General features: G+C 40.0%; 2 protein-coding genes across 4 annotated transcripts; both read left to right on the top strand.

Moving 5' to 3' along the window:
• The first annotated feature begins 5,424 nt into the window (after window positions 1-5,424).
• Window positions 5,425-11,175, top strand: LOC121795648. 3 transcript variants are annotated; one of them, XM_042194192.1, is made up of 10 exons: window positions 5,425-5,945; window positions 7,761-7,946; window positions 8,250-8,342; window positions 8,435-8,617; window positions 8,695-8,797; window positions 8,885-9,070; window positions 9,291-9,578; window positions 9,657-10,192; window positions 10,271-10,650; window positions 10,743-11,175. In XM_042194192.1, exons 1-10 carry the CDS (start codon window positions 5,721-5,723, stop codon window positions 10,804-10,806), a joined length of 2,244 nt encoding a protein of 747 aa, XP_042050126.1. In that variant the 5' UTR covers window positions 5,425-5,720; the 3' UTR covers window positions 10,807-11,175. The 3 variants fall into 3 exon arrangements, with proteins under 3 accessions (XP_042050126.1, XP_042050124.1, XP_042050127.1); XM_042194190.1 differs by having other exon boundaries at window positions 9,291-10,192; XM_042194193.1 differs by lacking the exon at window positions 5,425-5,945 and adding an exon at window positions 5,959-6,174 and having other exon boundaries at window positions 9,291-10,192.
• A 334-nt stretch (window positions 11,176-11,509) lies between these two features.
• LOC121796856 lies at window positions 11,510-18,901 on the top strand. The gene is made up of 3 exons (XM_042195630.1): window positions 11,510-11,925; window positions 12,705-13,029; window positions 18,704-18,901. The coding sequence occupies exons 1-3, from the start codon at window positions 11,510-11,512 to the stop codon at window positions 18,899-18,901; spliced, it is 939 nt and encodes a 312-aa protein (XP_042051564.1).
• The last annotated feature ends 480 nt before the right edge of the window (window positions 18,902-19,381 follow it).

Here is a 19,381-nt window from a genome sequence, read left to right as displayed (position 1 = left end):
AGGAGCATAGGGGGGTGGTCCATTACGAGCATCAACCAATGCTTTCAAGAGAACCTTCACAAAACCATGCATGTCCCCTTGCATGCTGTAGTCGGGAAGCTTATGCCAGACGTATGACCGTGAAGCCTCGTCGGCCCACCTATTCCAAGGTGCCGGTAGTCCATCAATCAATCTCTTGATTCTCTCATAGTGCCTCACTCCACAGCCATGAGCATCCCGCCATAATGTCAAGTAATCGGCGACATAAGATATCAAAGGGGCCCTCTCGTCCCTCTCGAACCCGTGATACATTTCCACCGCCCGCAATCCATTCTCGACGTACCTTCCCCTTAACGGTGCGTGGATCATGATCGCCATCTACATAAAAGTGAGTCCCCTTAGCAACCAGTCGCAGAAAAAAGAAACAAAGCAAGGTAGAAAAGATAAAACGCGCAAAGAACGTCATCCGTGTTACCGTGCATACCTGTCGATTTCCAAAAGGAAAAGTCATAACAATTCTTTTCTTTTTTTTTTTTTGATTAACATCTAAGGATAGATGTTTCGTATTTTATAAACGTGGTACTTTTGCAACTTCGTCTATCCTTCAATCTATCACAATCGTGTTTCACAAGGTTATCCTTGCCTCGTCACCTCATCATTCTATGGAAATCGCGCCCTTCTGCGCCCCGTTCGTTCTATCACTTCTAATATACTTCGTTTCAAACTTTTTCCTTCTTTCGCGTTGAGCGCGGTGAGACGGAGTGTTGAGTGTTAAGCGAATACTCTTTTAGTCTAGCGAAACGAGTCTAGACTAGATTGAATAAATGACTCTCGGTCCAGAGCGGAAGGAAAAATTGCTCTGATACCATTCTGTCACGACCGCACTTCCTAAGGAGAGAAAGCACGGTGGATCGCTACTAGTGGGGGAATTAAGAAGCGGGGAAGAAGGGGGAAAACAATCAAGGGGTACAACATGTAGATCAAAAGGCGAAATTCCATTATCAATTCAAAGTTTCAAATCTCGAAAGTACATAACATGAATGACATAGTTTGACAATCCAATGGAAATAAAAGAAATTCTTAAAACGTAGAGTAGCGGAAGCAAAATGAGAGTTTAGCTACTACTATGTATGAAGACATAACAGTAACCGGACCAGTTCTTGAATCATCACTCAACATCCTCCGCCTCCCGACCTCGCTCAACCTGCACATAGAGAAAACATATGCAGGGGCTAAGTACTTGATGCACCCAGTGAACTCATGCCCGAAAACATTCATCGTTAAGATATGTCAAGCCATCATCGAGTGAATCCCGGGTTTTTCTTTCAAAGGCTGAGAAACACTAAAATTCATTTCTTTAAAAAAGTGTCTGCGCGGACTAACATCATCCTCCATCATATACCATATCTGAACCATCATGTGAAACGAGAATGTGGCCACAAACTCGATCACTGGACCGGCCGACCTAGGGGACGGCTCACGATCCCTATCAGTGCACTAGTCCGAGTAGGGACTCACTCCCTAGTCAGACCCGAATTCGTTAACTATAAAAGTCTAGTAGGATATTATCCCAGTAGACAATCAGATAGGCAATTCAAAACATAAAATACGGCATGACATACTATTTTAAACCACCCTTATTTCACCATAACATATCATTTCAAATAAAAGAGTTTAAGTAATAAAGCCCACCTCAAAAGCTTAGGATTTCCGTAAAATTCCTCGTTCCGACTTTTAGCGTGCGTGCGAACCACCTTTTCGGAAAATACATAAAATTCATATAAATTCTCGGTAACGACGATATTAAGAATGCATGCACTCTAATTAAATTCCTTAAATCTTCTTTCTCGGTTTCCGTGCATTTTTGGTTATTCGGCGGCCGCCCAAGGCGTCGCGTGCGACGCCGGTCGGCCGCTTACCCTCGTTTTTTTTTTTCCTCCGTTGGCTCCTCGTATTTTCCATAACGTCGAAAAATAATTTCTAAAAATTATTTAAGCGTATACTTTAAATTTCCGTAATTATTTACCGTTAAAAAAAGTATTAATTCATACTTAGGTAAATTATTCTTCTTCAAAAAGTCTTACGGAAATTAATTAAATAATTTCCCCCGATTAAATTTTAATTACCGGCCCAAGATTAAATTTCTTAGCCACCTTATTCCTCCAAAATTAAATAGTGAGCCCCATCAATTAAAAAAAAGAGCCCAAAACTCAACTTAATCTTCCAATAATTTATAAGGGCCCAACTAAAAAAAAGATTTAATTCAAGGCCCAATTCACAAAAACAAAAGAGGCCCAATCTTCTTCACTCTCCTACTCCACTTCTCTCTCTCCTCTTATCTTTCTCTCTCCCCGTCTCTCTCTCTGCCGCTCGCCGATCGCAGCAGCCGGCGGAAGTCGACTCCCCAGCCGTCACCGATCGTTGCCGGGAGGTGCTCCTGCCCGCCGGAAGATGCTGCCGCAGATCAGGAGCTGCTGCAATCCGCCGGGAGCTGCTGCCGTCCGTCGAGGGCTGCTGCCGTCCACCCCTCTTCACCCGTCGTCGCCGCTTGCTCCAGCGCCGGGGAGGAAACGTCGCGGTCGTCGCCTGGGAGGCCGCAAACCGTGCCGCCTCTGAATGTCGTCAGCACCGTCGAGCGCGGCATGTCCGTCGCTGCCCGTCGCCGGCGGTAACTTCCTCTCATTCGAAACTACCCCGAACGACCCCGAATCAACCCGCAACACGCGTTATGGTTATAAAGTTACGTTCTTTCTTAGTTTCGGTCACGTACGGCGATCGTTTGGTTGATTCTTAAGGATTGTTACATGGTTTTGTCATGGAACAATAATAATGGTTATATACACTATGCAAGACTATAATAATCACATGCTTTGAGGATGGAAAAGATAGTATACCTCAAGAGCTTAAACTTGATGGTGGTTGAACAAAAAATGGTGAAAGCAAACTCCTTCTTCTCCCTCCTTCCTCTCGGCTATTTCTCTCGCAAGTCTCCCTCTCTCTCTTTTTTTTTTTTTGATGAGTGCAAATGGTGAGGAGTTAGAGAAGAGGTTAATGAAGAAGAAGTGGGTGACTCTTGGTTTGTGGGAGTAATGGTAGAAGATGAAGGGTGTTGGAAATGGAGAGTCTCCTCCAAGATGAAGGGAAAGCCGTCGGTCATGGGGAGGAGAAGAGAAGAAGAAGAGAAAAAAAAAATGGGGTTTGGGCTTGGTCTACTTTAAATCCCATATTTGGGCTTCAAGCTTTTTTTTTTATTTAATTGGTTTTGGTTTGGGCTCCAAATAATTTGGAAGCCCAAGTTAGAAAAAAGTACTATTACTTGGTGGATTTAAAAGAGTGATTAGAATCCAAATTATTTTGTAGGTAATTGGACTCTAATTTATTTTGAAAAAGTCCAAAATAAATTCATACTCTATATTTTCGTATTTTCCTTCGATAATTAAAATTCACGGGTCTTTATTTAATTTTGTTATCTCGTTCTTCACAACCAAAAATTAAAGTACGTTTAACGGCATCATTTATATTTGGTGTTGTTCCAAATATATTTTCTTCGACCGTTCCTCAATTTTCGCGCGTCATCTTCCATAAACGTATATTCCTTTCCACATAAATTCATTTGTCTTGCCAAGAATAGCAATTTCATCGTCCTTCTTTCAACGAGACCTTCAACATGTCTCCCAACGTTCACAATTAAACAATTAAGCACGCTCCTTTTCACATTTAACACATAAACCATAATTTTTTTTTCCATATCACATTTATCGAGAAGCACAGCATCTCGGAATAATTTTATCACTTAATTCGTTACATAACATTAATTTCTTATTTAAGGTACGGGTGTTACAAAGAAATTCAAGTTAAGAAAATTAAACAAACGAGGTGGACTTTCGGTTTACTATACAGTTCAAGTATGCTTTCAGTTATTTAAATTCACAGTATGTTTTGTCTTGTCATGTTTTTATTTTGAGCATTACCTATCTGTTTGTCTAGAAAGGGGAGCGTCTTTACTAGACCAGTTATGTTGTGAGTATGGGAGAGCTCGGGCTAGTGTACACCAGGGACCGGGAGCCAACTTTCGAGTTGGCCGGTCGTTGTGACCGTGGAATGTGCCCACATTCGCGGCACCAGAAAGAAGTTCAGATATGGTATATGTTTCAGGAAAATGGATCGGCAGATCATAGTTTTAAAGAGAAAATGATTTTAGTGTTCTCGGGCATTTTTAATAAAACCCCAGGTTCACTCAGTAGTGACTTGACAAAAACCAGTTTTTATGAAAAAATATATTTTGGCATATGTCCACTGTGTACATCAGCCCTGCATATGTTTTAAAAATGTGCAGGTTAAGCGGTGATGACGAAAGACGGTGTTGAGCAGAGATGGCGAATGGGTTTCAATAGTATAATTCTCGGATGAATCGTGTCTCCTTACACGGTATCATTATCTCTTGACTCTTCTGCTACAGTGGAAAAGTTGATCTTATATTCTTTTTCATTCAAAGAATTTTCATGATATTTGTCATTTCTACCAAACACAAAGATTCAATATTAAATATTAAGGTCCCTTTGACCTATTTTACTCGAAAATTGAACTTATTGAATTGATGTTACTAGAATCAATTCATTCTAACAACTCATAATTTTGAAGTCCGAATTACAACTCCACTTGCCATAAATAAAACATAAAACGTGTTAGTAAAAGCCAAGCAAATAACATGTGTGCGCCAGATGCATTCAAACAATAATTTACTAAACTTAGCATACATAATTTATAATTCCCAATTTTTAAATCAAAAGACAATTTTACTAATATTAATACTCGATATATATTTACACTCAATTTAGAATGCCTATGCTGTGTCATCATTATCCATCCCTTCAAATCTACTCACTCCGTTTTTTTAAAATAACAACAATTCCCATTTTTGATAGTTCCTTAAAAATAGAAAGTTTAGAATCTTCTATTTTAGATATGAAACCCACAATCCATTAATTCTTTTTCACTACTTTTTCTCTTCATCTTCTTACTTTATTCATTTTTCTCTTCCTCTCTCTTACTTACTTTACCAATTGTGCATTAAAACTCGTGTCATTTCAAATGTTTTTATTTTTTTTTTAATACGGAGGGAGTATAACAATTTTAAAAACTCAAAAAATAGCATAAATATTAATTTGTAGTATGAAAATGAAGTTAAATAAGGCAAAATGAATTTATAAGTGATTGCAGTAGGTTGAAAAGTTGGAACCATCAAACTAGGGTTTGTAAAAGTAAATTACCTCAAATTTAATCATAATCATGGTTAAAACAATAGAGGAAAATATTAAGGGCAGTGGTAAATAATCATGAAAAATTAATGTAATTGGTTTGGAAATGATCTGCAGTGTAATATTTATTCCATTTGCTTTTTGCCATGTATAAATGCACAAAATCCAAAACCAAATTCCTACAGATTTTTTTCACCGCTGTTTCTTGTTTTTTCAAACACTCCTTGCCATTTTTAAAACTCTGCGGAAAACTCCCAATCAGTTTCTGGGCATCTTTTTTTCCCTCTCTAGTCCAAACCCTTTTTCCCATTCGCTCAGTGAGTGGGAAAGGGAGCATCTTTTTGTGCTATTAATTTGTATTTTTTTCTTGTTTTTTTTTCATGATCGAGTGGTGTTTATGTTGTGATATGTGTGAATTGGGTTCGAATTATTGGATGTGTATGAATTGTTGAAGTGTAAAGATTAAGATTTTATTGAGATTAAATGGGTGATCTGCCGGTTGGCGGCGGAGTGGTGGATATGGCTTCACATTCAACGCCATTCGCTGAGCCGAACCGGTTGGAGATTGGGGCAGAAAATTGGGCAGTGGCTGAGAGAGCCGCGGCTGAGATAATTGAAAAGGCACAACCCACTCCTGTATCAGAGGAGAGAAGAAGAGAGGTGGTTGATTATATTCAGAGATTATTCAGGGATTGTGTTGGCGCTGAGGTGAAATATTAAGTTTTTCATCTTCCTTTTCTTTGAATGATTATGTTTGTTTGCACACATTTTATGCCTATGTTTTGCCACTGGTTTTGACTAATCTATATGCTGTGTTATGATGCACATGGTGATTGTCTGATGAGGATTCTTGCATCTAAAGATGTTAGGCACTCAATATATGCTATGTTTACTGACATATGGCGATTACTCGATGAGAAATCTTGTGTTTAGAATGGTAGGTTGCCGGCTCTCAATATATGCTTTATTTTCGACTTATGGTGATTGCTCGATGGGAAATCTTGTGTTTAGATTTTAGGGTGGTGGTTTAACAGCTCTCTGTATATGCTATGTCATTGGCTCATGGTGTTTGCTCGATGGAAAATCTTACGTTTAGAAAAGGCTCTCTCTATGTATGCTATGTTATCGACATATGGTCATATAGAATGGTAGGTGAGCTGAAATCTTGCATTTGGTGATGGCAGGTAGCCGCACTCTTATTGATGTGCTATAAGCTTTGTGTGTCTGTGTGATGCATAGCATGGATCAACGGTGATTTCACCATGCATTCTGTGATGTTCTAATTTGGTTTGCATGCATGGATATAATATGATTTGAATTGTGTACGGGGATAGCATTTATGGCAAATGTAGGTGCTATTGTTCCGGTTTTTTTCTCTTGCGTATTTAATGCTGTGCAATGCGTATATATCTGAAAGGACGTTGGGGATTTGAGATAGAAGGGGTTTTTTGGAGGTTATAATTAGGAAGTAGTTGTTTGCTGTCTTCGACATAGAAAAGATTTATCGAATTGGTCCACGTGTCGTGATTTTGATATGGGAGACTTGTTGTGTTTAGGGCTTAGGGATAATTGGTGAAATATGCACTGATATGATTTGATATGTTTTTCCCTTGTTTAGTTGCTATAAAGGATATTCTAAATTAACACAACTTTGTCGTTATATGCATTTATCGATAAACCTTTTAATTAAGGCTAAAAATAATATGTATACGAGAGAAAGTTGACGATGTGCGACAAATAGTTTTTTTCTTGACACGTGTTTGATATCTAGGAAAGTTCTCTATTTATTGTATCCAACATAAAAAAAGATTTATCAAATTGGTCAACACATCTTTCATTTTGATATGGGAGCTGGGAGACTTGTTGTGTTTAGACATAATTGGCAAAAGATGTAATTAGTATGATTTGATAGTTTTTTCTGTTGTTTAGTTGCTTTAAGGCTATTCTAAATCCATATAACTTTGTTGTTACATGCATTTATAGACAAAGCTATTGTCTTTTATATACATATATGATAACACATTACTAATTACTTATATGAATATCGAAAATCTATATTCCACCCTTTCCCAATATATTGCTCCTATGTTGGAATTTATGTTCGTTATAAGTTTACTTTAGACATGTGTTAGCATATATGAGGAATGCATTGTCAGAAAATAACAATAATAACCATTTAATAACTTTGCTAATAAATTTATTCCATTTAAAATATCTGATACTTATAACCTTATGGAGTCGTGGGGACTCGGACACTCCTGCCTCATCCTTTGCATCAGAAACTATTGCTGTTCAATGCTGTTTAATTTCCCTAAATGGTAGGAAAGAGGATTACTTTTTTCATGTTTACTTCCACTCTCTAAACAAATGGTTCATGCTAAAGTTCTAACGAGCCTAAGGAGTATAATATTTGTAGAAAATGGAATGTGTTCGTTGAGAGGAATTCCTACCAAATAGTCTTTCTTTTTTTGCCCCAAACTCTTATATATTTATTTGTTGGATAAAATTTTGGACTTTTTGCAGGTCTTCCCATATGGATCCGTGCCACTAAAAACTTATCTTCCGGACGGAGACATTGATTTAACCGCGTTTGGGGGCGCACATGTCGAAGATACTTTGGCAGATAAAATGAGATCTGTATTAAAAGAAGAAGAAGAAAATTCAGATGCTGAGTTCGTAGTAAAGGATGTCCAACTCATCCGCGCTGAGGTATGCTTACTTTTTTATGAATAAAGATGCTTAATTAGATAATAAATACTGTCTATTTCATAATTAAGAAGATTCTGGTTGCACCATCTTGTTCCATGGCTGATAGATGTTTCAGAGAAGTCATGAAACCCTTCTTGTGAAAAACCTCTAAAATCTAGTTAATCTATAATGAGTTATATTTTCATGTGTTCTTCGTCTTGCTGATAAGTTTGGATATTAATTCAAAAGTGCCTGCTTAAATCACTTGAAATTTATGGAAGTTTGTGAAGTCTGGCTTGATGAAGCAGCTTTCTTATGTGGCAGGTTAAGCTTGTGAAATGTATTGTTCAGGATATTGTTGTGGACATATCGGTTAATCAAATTGGGGGCCTTTGTACTTTATGCTTCCTCGAGCAGGTAAATTATGTGTATTGACTTATTTTATTCCTTGATCAGAAATCTTGATAACTGCCTCACAACAGCTATGATGCGATTTCTTTCCTTTTCAGGTTGATCGTCTGATTGGTCGAGACCATCTGTTCAAGCGCAGTATTATCTTGATCAAGGCATGGTGCTACTATGAAAGTCGTATTCTTGGTTCTCATCATGGGTTGATTTCTACCTATGCCTTGGAGACGCTCGTGCTGTACATTTTCCATCTGTATCACTCGACACTAGAGGGACCTTTAGCCGTGAGTCCTCCTAAGTACAATCCATTTCTTTGTTTTCCCTTGACTTAATAAACCTAACCAGCCACATTCTACTTCAGGTTCTATACAAGTTTCTGGACTGTTTCAGCAAATTTGACTGGGATACCTATTGTGTTAGCTTAAATGGCGTAGTCCGCCTTTCTTCACTGCCAGATTTTGTTGGTGAGCAATTTTTTTATTAATTGGAATCACATAGTTGCATTATCGGATGGCTGAAATTTAACTTATTCTTGTGTTCTCTGTTTGCAGTTGAGATCCCAGAAGATAGTGACAAGGATTTATTGCTGAGCAATGATTTCCTGAATGATTGTATCCGCATGTTTTCAGTTCCTTCTAGAGTTGGTGACAAAACTCCACTTGGGTTTCCGAAGAAGCATCTTAATATAGTTGATCCACTGAAAGATTTGAATAATCTTGGGCGTAGTGTCAGCAAAGGTATGCATCGTTTATTACTGAATTTGGATAGAATTCTACCCTTTTGAGTAGTCTATAATATACATACATCCGTGTACTGTTTTAATGTATAAACATCGACTGCATGAGTTGTATCTGGATATGAAATCGGTTCGTATGTTATGCTATTATCACATAGGTGGATATCAGTTATGTAGAATTTGACGTCTCTTTTTTTTGTAAAAATCTGTATTTTGTAAAGGGAACTTGTACCGGATACGCAGTGCCTTCTCCTATGCAGCTAGAAAACTTGCAAGGATACTACTACAGCCTCAAGATTCCATTGCTAACGAGCTTAAAAAGTTCTTCGCAAACACCATTGCAAGGCATGGAGGTGGACAAAGGCCTGATATTCAGGATTTCGACAAATTGCTAATAAGCAACAGAGCTGTATCTGTTGTTCCCTATCCAGGGTTTTGTAGAACTGATAATTTTGACGAATACATAGATGCGTATACCTTATCAACTGCAGATTGGCAGTCTAGTTCAGGTAAAATGTCCGAAGATTTACCTCAGGGGATTCAAAGGACATTAGACACTGATTTGGGTTCTCAAACTCCAAGTGCAGAAGAGAGTGTCAATGGAATCAAAGATTCAGATAAGTTGGATATTGGAAAGAATGCTTCTTTATCAGCCTTGTCAGGAACCGGTGATGGAGGGCTTTCTACTGTTGGCAGTCATGAAGAAAACATGTCAGTTGACAATTGCAACACAGTGTTTTCAACTGAGCTGAGGGATTCTAATCATGTGGTAACGGACCAGTGTCGCGCAAGTATGAGTGGATTGGCCGAATCATTAAACTCAATGGATCTTACGGGGGATTATGATTGTTGCATTCGACATTTGCAATATGGTCGATGGTGCTATGAATATGGATTAGGTATGCATTCTTTGCCCGTGATTCCCTTGCCAAATCCTACCTACCCGTGGGAAGGTCACCTCCCTGTATTACATTATAAGCAGAACAGTTTCTCCCATCATCACGGCGGATTTCATCAAAGTCCGGCTATCTATGGCATGCAACCCGTACTTTTTCCAGCTGTCCCATTTCCATGGGAGGATGTGCCAAAACACCGTGGGACGGGAACATATTTGCCATATATGGTAGGTTGATCTATTATTTTTGCAAAATATGATCTTTGCGTATATAATTATTTGCCTTTTACTTTGTGACTTTTGTAGAATATGTCGCCTCGTGGTAATAGATTTCCGGTTCTGAAAGAAAGGATCCAGACACCGTCAGGTTCCACAAGTCATCACAACTGGCGAAATATGAGTGTTCCGGAGCCAAATATGCTAGACAGAAGCAGCCACGAGCTCTCACAGCCCGTTGACAAAGCTGTAGCCGGTGGTGCTAGCTCGTCCGACAGCTACCCTCTTCATCAGTACGAGCATCCTAATGCAAATGGCTCGCTCATATACCGGGAGGGCACTGAAGTTGAGCTGGTTGGACATCCAGCCGGGTCAGAAAACAGTTGGCTACAAAGAACAGTCTCTTCGTCTCCTAGAACTCTGTCTGGGGCGCACAAGACGCAAACTGCACCAAGCAGCGAGCAGGATCGGTAAAAATTCAGTCCCAACTCATGTTTGGTTGACGATGATATTGCTTACTCGTCTTGCATTTAAGCGATTTCTGCTGCTTCGTTGCTTGTAGGATTGCGTTGAGGTCTTCATACCGACTCAAGGATGAAGACGACTTCCCTCCGTTGTCCAACTGACAGCGGTAACATTTATATTGTTGTTTGTTATCACATGATGTGCAAGCTCTTGGATTTTCTTCCCAAACCAGTGTGCCCGAGGTGGCTTGCGCCTCTGTGGTGTCGACTCCCGAATGTCGTGTTTAAGGCCTTGTGAAACTGTTGTAACTTTATAGCATTGTGTTTCATATTTAGTGCCTGCCTGCCAGCATAATTTGGCAACATAGGTTCAACCTAAAGGTTTTTGCACAAAACAATTCAAATCTTGATCCTCAACTTTTTTCTTCTTTATTTTACATCATATATATTGTGTAGTTTAGTCATATCACCATTGCTGCTGAAGATGTCAAATGAATATTCTCTTTGCTGAAATTAAAGAAATTGTCATGATTCTCTCTGTCTTTCTCATCAATTGTGTGTGATGAATGTTGGATTGACTGTTATTAGCATTCCCAACATTGATATGCAGATGACATTTAATTATGCAAATGTGTGTTTGGTTATTCAGAAGTAAAATTGATTTGAGATTATATAAGATTAAATTTGACTCAAAATTAATAATGTGACACGGTAGGACTAAGACTTTTAAAAGTAAATAAGCTTGAAATTGGAAATAATACAAGTAGTGCAATGCATGGCATAGAACATGGAACGCACCACGCCGCGGTGTTTTAAGTTTAACTATAAATTCCTGCCAACACTCGGCCTCTTCTCTTCTCTTCCAATGGCCGAAAAATTTCCGCCTCCGATCCCCACAGCCAAAGGCGTCCGATCCGCCGCGGACACAATCCTATCTCAGCATATCGACCAATCCATTCACACCCCTGAGCTCACGCTTCCTCACCATGTAGCTCGATCCAAACCGGCTGAAATCACATACCAATCGCTCCTATTGGGGGACGCTGAAGCACTGCGAGTATTTCTGAGATCGGTCAGAGATTTCGGAGCTGTTAGAATCAGTGGCCACAGAATTCTAACAGAGGACCTCAGCCTTGCTTTCGCTAACAGTGATCGGATATTCACGGTCCCCTGCTGCCATAGTTATGGACATCACGAGCAAATCGATTGGGTCGCTGGTGATAATCGGATTGCCCAAGAGGCTGAGGCGGCCATCGGCCTGCAGAATTATCAGATTTTCCGGTCAGTTTTTTATTATTTTTTTTTAAATTTTTTTTGCATGTAATCGACATGATTTTGTTCTATTGGAACAAGAAATAAAAGAGAGAATCAAGTTTGTAAACTGTGAGTGAGTTAGTCAAGCTATAGAGAGGTTAATGTATGAGGCCAAAGGGTAGACCGTGGCACGACCTTTTAATTTAAATTCATTTACCAAAAAAAAAAGAGAACGAATTTGTAAACTATGATTAATTCGATAGATAGATACTCCTATCCCACAAGAGTATCCACCTTTCCTTTTTAGTTCGTTCCATACACTTTCTAGTTTTGGAAATTATTTTATCTCTAATAAGGTGGGACTCATTCTCAACTAATAATATTTTAATTATTTTCTCTTTTTATCTGTCTTTTATTTTATCAATTGTACATTAAAACTTGTGCCAACAAAAAGTGAATATTCTTGTAGGACGAAGGGAGTATATTATTAACCCAAAAAGTACGTTTCCTTGTGCTAATAGATGTTACATCTTTTTAGTTTGTCCCACAAAAGATGTCATTTATTTTCTTGGAAAAAGTTTTCTCTCGTATTAATATAAATATAATATTTTCTCTCTCCACGTAACATACAAAACAACATCTCCTAAAAACGCATGTCATTATCAAAGTATGTCATCTATTATGGAACGAAGAGAGTAGTAGACCTAGAAATATACAATCAGTAATTCTTTGACATTACAATTGCATTTCTAAATAATTTTCATGTTATTTAGGTGATATACTATTTTATTTTTGTTCCGGTGCAGCCAAAAGATGGATAACGCTACAAAAAAGCTGGAAGAAATTGCCAAAGAATTGGGCAATATTATAGCTCAACGTGGCACATATAAGTATCAAAATTCGATTGAATTAGGGGAGTCCAAATTCAGCATTTACAGGTACCATCGAGCCAACATAATTGATCCAAATTCATCTATAGTTACTGAAACAAGCCAAGAATCTGGCCCCTATGCTTTGAGCCTCCATCTTTTCTTAGATCCGGGTGAATTTTTCCTCGAAACGAGCTCAGGTCTCGTCTCTTTCCAAACAAAACCCGAGTCCCTCGTCTTGACAATTGGAAATGAGTTCGAGGTGAGACTATATATCTATAAAAGTCATATTGAATTATACTTCATGCATCCCCATAAAATAGTGTCTTTTCTATATTTTGATATGCGGATCTCATTATATCTTTCTTTCTTTTTCATATCTTACCATTTTCACATTAAAAACTTGTGACACCCCGAATTCTCTAATTTTAGGGGTGAGTGAGTATATATTATTTATTTTTTTACTAAATTTTGGTATATCATTTTTTATGTAGTTAATGAGAGTAGGTGAAATTAAATCGGCTGAGGGGAAATATACGCATAACCCTTTTCTTCAGACGGGAAGGTCGTCATTTTCATTGCGGCAGAAATGGACAGTTTCCAAGTTGAATCAAGACCCAGTTATTTCTTTGTGGGATCAGATTTTGATTTTATTTGCTCTTGTATTGATTTATAAACTTTTCTCTTACATATTTTGGTAAATGAAATGCTTAAATTGTGTGTGTTTGCTGCGATGGGATTTCTTTGATGAGACATATATGAAACCAAAAATACCTTTTTATAATATGTAATATTTGAATGAAATGCTATTATATGATTATACTATATGCTATTAATCACTGATCAATTTCATAGGCTACATTTGATTGCTCGGTTAAGTTATATAGCAAGAAAAGTGGTTTGAGATAGGAAATATGAAAAAGATTATGAACAAGATAAGATTTTTAATGTTTTGTTTGATAAGATAAAAACCAAAATAATATACTTCTTCCCATCATATCTTAAGAATCCATGTTTTTCATTTTAGCCTCCCACATTAGGAGTTTTAATAATACTCTCTCAGTCTACTATTTAAATAATCTTTTTGCTATTTTGGTTTGTCCACGATTTATAGAACCATTTACTTTATACCACTTTAGTATGTGGACTCCACATTCCATCAACTTTTCACACTCACAATTCAATATAAAACTAATATTTTAAATGGGTCTCACATTCCACTCACTTTCTCCCTTTACTTTTCTTCACAAAGTCAAACAATTTCTTAAAACTCATACCTAGTCAAAATGACTCTTTAAATGGTGGTCGGATGGAGTATTTCATAAATGGTAATAGGCCCTACTAGGCCTGTGAAAATAGATGTCAAAAATCGGGTAATTGTATACCCGAAACCTGATTTTTCGGGTTTCAGATCAGGATCGGGTAATGTAAATTTGGATTTTCGGATATCGAGTTACTCGAATTATGTGAATTTTTATTTTAAATTAATAAATTATGTATTATTTTGATTTTTAAAAATTTCAGTAATTAAAATGTTAAATGAATTCTAAATTTCATTTTAGTTAATACCCCTTCATCCCAAAAGAATATGCATTTTTGGTTCGGCACGGGTTTTAATGCTAAATTGGTAAAGTAAGAGAGAGGTAAAGAGAAAAAGTAAATAAAGTATTGTTAGTGGAGAATGGGTCACACCCCATTTGAGAGAAAAGAGTTTCTAAAATTAGAAAGTTCATATTCTTATGGGACGGATTAAAAATGAAATAGTACATATTTTTATGGGACGGAAGGAGTAGTTACGATAGGATAGCAGTTCTAACTGAGTTACTGTACATCCAAGTCCCATATTTCAAAAATCATCGCCTCCCTCATCTCCCCTCCTGCTCTCTCGCCTACGTTTTCCTCCGCTGTCCCCACCACCACAGCTCCGTCTCCTCTCCCAGCGCCGACCCTCTTATCTCCTAGCGCCGCCCTCTACTGCCCAGCCGCCACCTTCCTTTTTCTCTCTTACTTTACCATTTCTTCATTTTAGCTATTTATTATCATTTTTATAAAAGGAGTGCAGAAAAATCAACGAGATTGCTAAAGTGGGACGGAGGAAGTATTATTTTTCATAAACTTTAGTGAAAACAGGACGAGTGCAGTTTTTCCATATTTTTGTATCTTCGAAGCAACTTTTCATGTACAGCTGTACAACTTTATTCGAAGTTCTATATCAAAGTCCAAAAGGCTTACTTAAAAAATATCATCCACATCCATGTCTCAATACCGTCTCATCTCTTAATTATTTATGGGCTCCACTGCACTTTTTACCCCATCTCTTAACTAAGAAACAACACCTGCAACCATCTATCTCTTAACCATCTCATCCCTTAACTTTTCATTCAATTTCATTTTTTATTTTTATTTCCAACAAATTCAATTAATAAAAACACACTTCATTAAATAAAAGAAAATTATATTTAAATTTCTAAAAAAAACATAATTAAAATCTTAAAAAAATAAAAAAGACATAATTTAAAATACTAGAAATTAAAAATTGCACACTTAAATTATAAAAACTACTCCGTCGGTGAATCATTCCCCAAAGGCGGTGGTGGTGCACCCGTTGGAGGCGGAATACCAAGTTGTCTTGCCAGATACGCAATGCCGGCAAAGTGGGCTTGATATTGGTCAGGCGTCATGCAGGAAGTGTCAGCCATCGTGGCGGTGAAGTACATGGACATTAGGGACGCGGCGGCGTGCCTTTGGAGCCCACCTGGCTTGATTCGCCTCGGCCCCTCCCTGCGCGAGCTCTAGCCGCCTTCGCCGCATTGTTCCCTTGCGGCCGACGTCGTGTACCGGAGGAGCCCCCTGCATCGGATGTCGGGAACTCAACCTCTTGTGAGGCGTTGCCTTCCCCGCCCTCACTAGATGAGTATTGGCCACCCGTCGTGTGCTTCGTGCGTTTCGAGCTCGAGCCCGTGCTGGACTAGACACCTCCAGCCCACCTATCAAGATCTTTGACCGACTGCCAAACATCGGCATATTTGAAATTTTTGGTAATTCTCCGCTTCATGCTTGTAGATCCCACAAAATATTTTGATATCTTTGTCGGCTCGCTCATAATGACTGCGAAGCATCTTCATGTTGTGGCTGAAGGTCCCCCTCGGCTTTGGCTCGTTGTATACGTCGGTGACCTTATCCCAAAAAAACTTGCGAGATTGTTGATTCTCAACGATGGGATCGTACGACGTGCTGATCCAAGCGTCGAACAGAGCCATCGTCTCCGCGGAGCTGTATGGATGACGGCCTACGTCCTCCACCGCCTCGTCCTCCTTCTCTTTCTCCTCGTTTTCGGATCCGCGGCTGGCGGAGCTTCCACAGCCTCGTTCTCCTCCTCTTCTGGCTCGTCCTCCTCCGCCTCCTCCTCTTCTAGCTCCGGTCGGAAGGTTTTCCTGAGTGTGTTCCTCTGGAGTATTCTCCCTAATTTGGGATAATCTCTGCGTTTGCACATACCTCGGGTCATAGGGACGATAGTATGCATCAATTGAAAAAGATGGTGTTTGGTACGCCGACGTCGACGAGACTTGGGTGCCCGGCGACGAACCGGAACCGGAAGAACCCAAAACATTGTACATGCCCCCCAGTCGACAAACGCGTTCAAGTCGAAGCCGCCCTCGCCGCCGGAATTTCCGTCACCGGACATTTTTGTTGAAATTTGAGACGAAAGAGAGATGATATGATAGTGATGAGAAAAAAAGATGAGAGATAGTGTGTTTGTGTGTAAAATGAAAGAGGTATTGGGAGTATTTATAGAATAAAATAAATAAATAAAATTTAAATTCAAACGGTAATATTACTGTTTTAAAATTTAAAATTTTAATTAATTTATTTTTTGGAAAATCAATTTTAAAAAAAAATATTTATTGCATCAGCATGACGACACCCACTCGCGGGCCGGCGAGTGGGAGCTGGCCGTGGCGAGCTGGCTCTCCAGCTTCATCGAGGAGGAGGGACACGCGACGAGACGGAAGGGCTGCATCGCTATCTTGAGGCCACTCGCAACGCGTTACGCGGGTGGCCCGTATTTCGTTCCTCCGTGACGGAACGGTGGCGGGACGCGTTGCAGCGTCTCATCCCGTCACCATCCTCTCCAATTTTCATCTCAAATCATCTCTCTTTTATTCTTCCCCCGAATTTAATCGATCTCATGGATCCGTATGAGCAAATGCGTCGAATAATGGAAGAATCACTTGAAGAAGATCGACACCGGGAGGCGGAGGAAGCCGCGCCGCCCCAAAGACGCTCTCGGACTTACATCCATCGTAACCGGGAGGAAGTCGCTGCAAGGTTAGTCCACGACTACTTCTACGATAACCCGGTGTGGGGAGATACCTACTTCCGTCGCCGTTTCCGCATGCGGCGACCGCTATTTCTCCACATCGCAAATACATTGGCGGCCTGAGAAGAGTTCTTCCAAGAAAGGTTCAACACCGTCGGCCGTCCCAGCCACACGACGCTGCAGAAATGTACTGCAGCAATCCGTCAGCTTGCGAGTGGACAAACGACGGATGTGTTCGACGAATACCTCCACATTGGAGACAACACTGGGAGAATGTGCTTGCTCCAATTCTGCAAAGGCGTCCGGGCAGCCTTCACCGATGAATTTCTCCGGAAGCCAAGCACGACAGATTGCCAGTTTCTGCTCCGCCTTCACGAAGAAGTGCACGGATTCTCCGGGATGCTTGGCAGCGTCGATTGCATGCACTGGCAATGGAAGAATTGTCCGGTGGCGTGGAGGGGGTCGTACACGAGCGGCCACAAAGGCACCCACCCCACCGTTATACTCGAGGCTGTCGCCGACTACCAGCTATGGGTCTGGCATGCGTACTTCAGGGTCCCCGGCTCGAACAACGACATAAACGTGCTCCACCAATCCGACCTCTTTGCCGAAGTTTTGGATGGTAAAGCGCCGGCCATCAACTTCACCGCTAACAACCGGCGCTATAAAATGGGGTACTATCTTGCCGACGGCATCTACTCGAAGTGGCCAACCTTCGTCAAGACGTGCACCAGGCCTGTGAAAGCAAAGCAGGCACTTTTTGCGCAGAAGCAGGAGGCTGCTCGGAAGGATGTGGAGCGGGCGTTCGGGGTTCTCCAAGCGCGCTTTAACATTATCAAAACCCCGGGTCGTATGTGGTTCATGGAAAGCATGGTCGACATCATGTATACGTGCATAATCTTGCACAACATGATTGTCCAAGACGAAAGACCCAAGGCGGGAAATTGGTTCGACCCTGAAGCCCCCGGAAGGTCAACCGCAAGTAGTCCGCCTCGAAGTGGAGTGCATCCGTCTATACAAGAACGGTTGTCTATTCGGGCAAGGACACGTGACTCTACCGACCACGCCCAACTCCAAGATGATCTAATGGAGCACATTTGGGCAAACTTTGACGGAGAAAATTAAATTATGTATTTTTAATTTTTTTAGGATTTTTAATTATGTTTTTTTTAATTTTTTTCGAATTTTATGTTGTAATGTTATTTTATTTTTAATGAAGTGTGTTTTTTATTAATTGAATTTGTTGGAAAAAAAATAAAAAAAATGAAATTGAATGAATAGTAATTTAAGGGACGGAGGGTTGCAAGTTCCGTCCTTTAGTTAAGGGATGGCGTAAAAAAGTACAGTGGGGCCAGCGAATCTATCATAATCTAAAGTGTCAGTTGAATGAAAAGACTTATTTGCCCTTTTGGCGGGAAATTGTGAAGCTATTTTATTTGCCCTTTTGGTCATTTTGAGAAATGACAACCATTGGATAGAAAAAAGGCACCTCCTATGGAGCAATAGTGGCTTCTCAAATAGTCCAACCAAATGCAAACTTCTTGAAGAAGATTTGAAACACTTTTAAATAGATGGACTAGAATTTGCATTATGTGGACTAATTTTGTGATTGCAGTATAGCAGGTTTGGTTCTACTTGGAATCCGGCGGGTGAGGCGACGAGAGAGATGCCGGAGATGAAGGGAGGCGGCGATGCTGCTGCTGTGCAGGATGGGTTACTGCGGCGGCGGTGGTGCAGCAGGGTCGACGGCGGCGGAAGCGGAATAAAGAGAAGGAGAGCCGACGGCGGTGGCTCAACAGCGGCGGTGGCATGAAACCGTGAGAGAGACGTGCGACAAAAACGAGAAGAAGAAAGGAAGAGGAAGGAGAAAAACGGGCGAAGCAGGCGGCGGTGGGCAACGGCGACGGAAAGAGAGATGAGGAAAGTAGAGGGTGGCTGCTGACCGAGGGAGCTGCCGGAGTGCACCACAGCTAGGCTGGCGTGTGGGGGTGGCTGGGCGGCGGCGCATGGCAGGGTGGAAGAGAGAGAGAAAAGAGGCGCATCATTTTGACTTAGGGTTTCATGGAATAGTATATTAGTTATTGTATACTAATTGGACTCTAATTTTGGGCTTTTATTGTACTGTAATATAATTTGAGTTCTTATGTTAAACTCTATAATGATTATTATATTTAAAGTTAGGTTCTAACAATTTTAGAAATTTGACTGTTAGGATAAATAATACTCCATCCGTCCCGCACTACTCGCATGTATTTCCTTTTTGGACGTCCCAAGTTACTTGCACTCTTTCCAT

This window comes from Salvia splendens, chromosome 3 (assembly GCF_004379255.2).
Source record: "Salvia splendens isolate huo1 chromosome 3, SspV2, whole genome shotgun sequence".
In the NCBI taxonomy this organism is placed as follows: Eukaryota; Viridiplantae; Streptophyta; class Magnoliopsida; order Lamiales; family Lamiaceae; genus Salvia; species Salvia splendens.
Note: the sequence above shows the minus strand (reverse complement) of the source record. Positions and strands in the feature narration are given on the sequence as shown.

Bases quoted from the DNA above. Each gene is read 5' to 3' on its own strand.
- LOC121795648 (XM_042194190.1), top strand. From the start codon at position 5,721: ATGGGTGATCTGCCGGTTGGCGGCGGAGTGGTGGATATGGCTTCACAT. The intron at 5,946-7,760 runs GTGAAATATTAA...GACTTTTTGCAG, and splicing joins GGGATTGTGTTGGCGCTGAG to GTCTTCCCATATGGATCCGT. The intron at 8,798-8,884 runs GTGAGCAATTTT...CTCTGTTTGCAG, and splicing joins TTCACTGCCAGATTTTGTTG to TTGAGATCCCAGAAGATAGT.
- LOC121796856 (XM_042195630.1), top strand. From the start codon at position 11,510: ATGGCCGAAAAATTTCCGCCTCCGATCCCCACAGCCAAAGGCGTCCGA. The intron at 11,926-12,704 runs GTCAGTTTTTTA...GTTCCGGTGCAG, and splicing joins CAGAATTATCAGATTTTCCG to CCAAAAGATGGATAACGCTA. The intron at 13,030-18,703 runs GTGAGACTATAT...TTGTGATTGCAG, and splicing joins CAATTGGAAATGAGTTCGAG to TATAGCAGGTTTGGTTCTAC.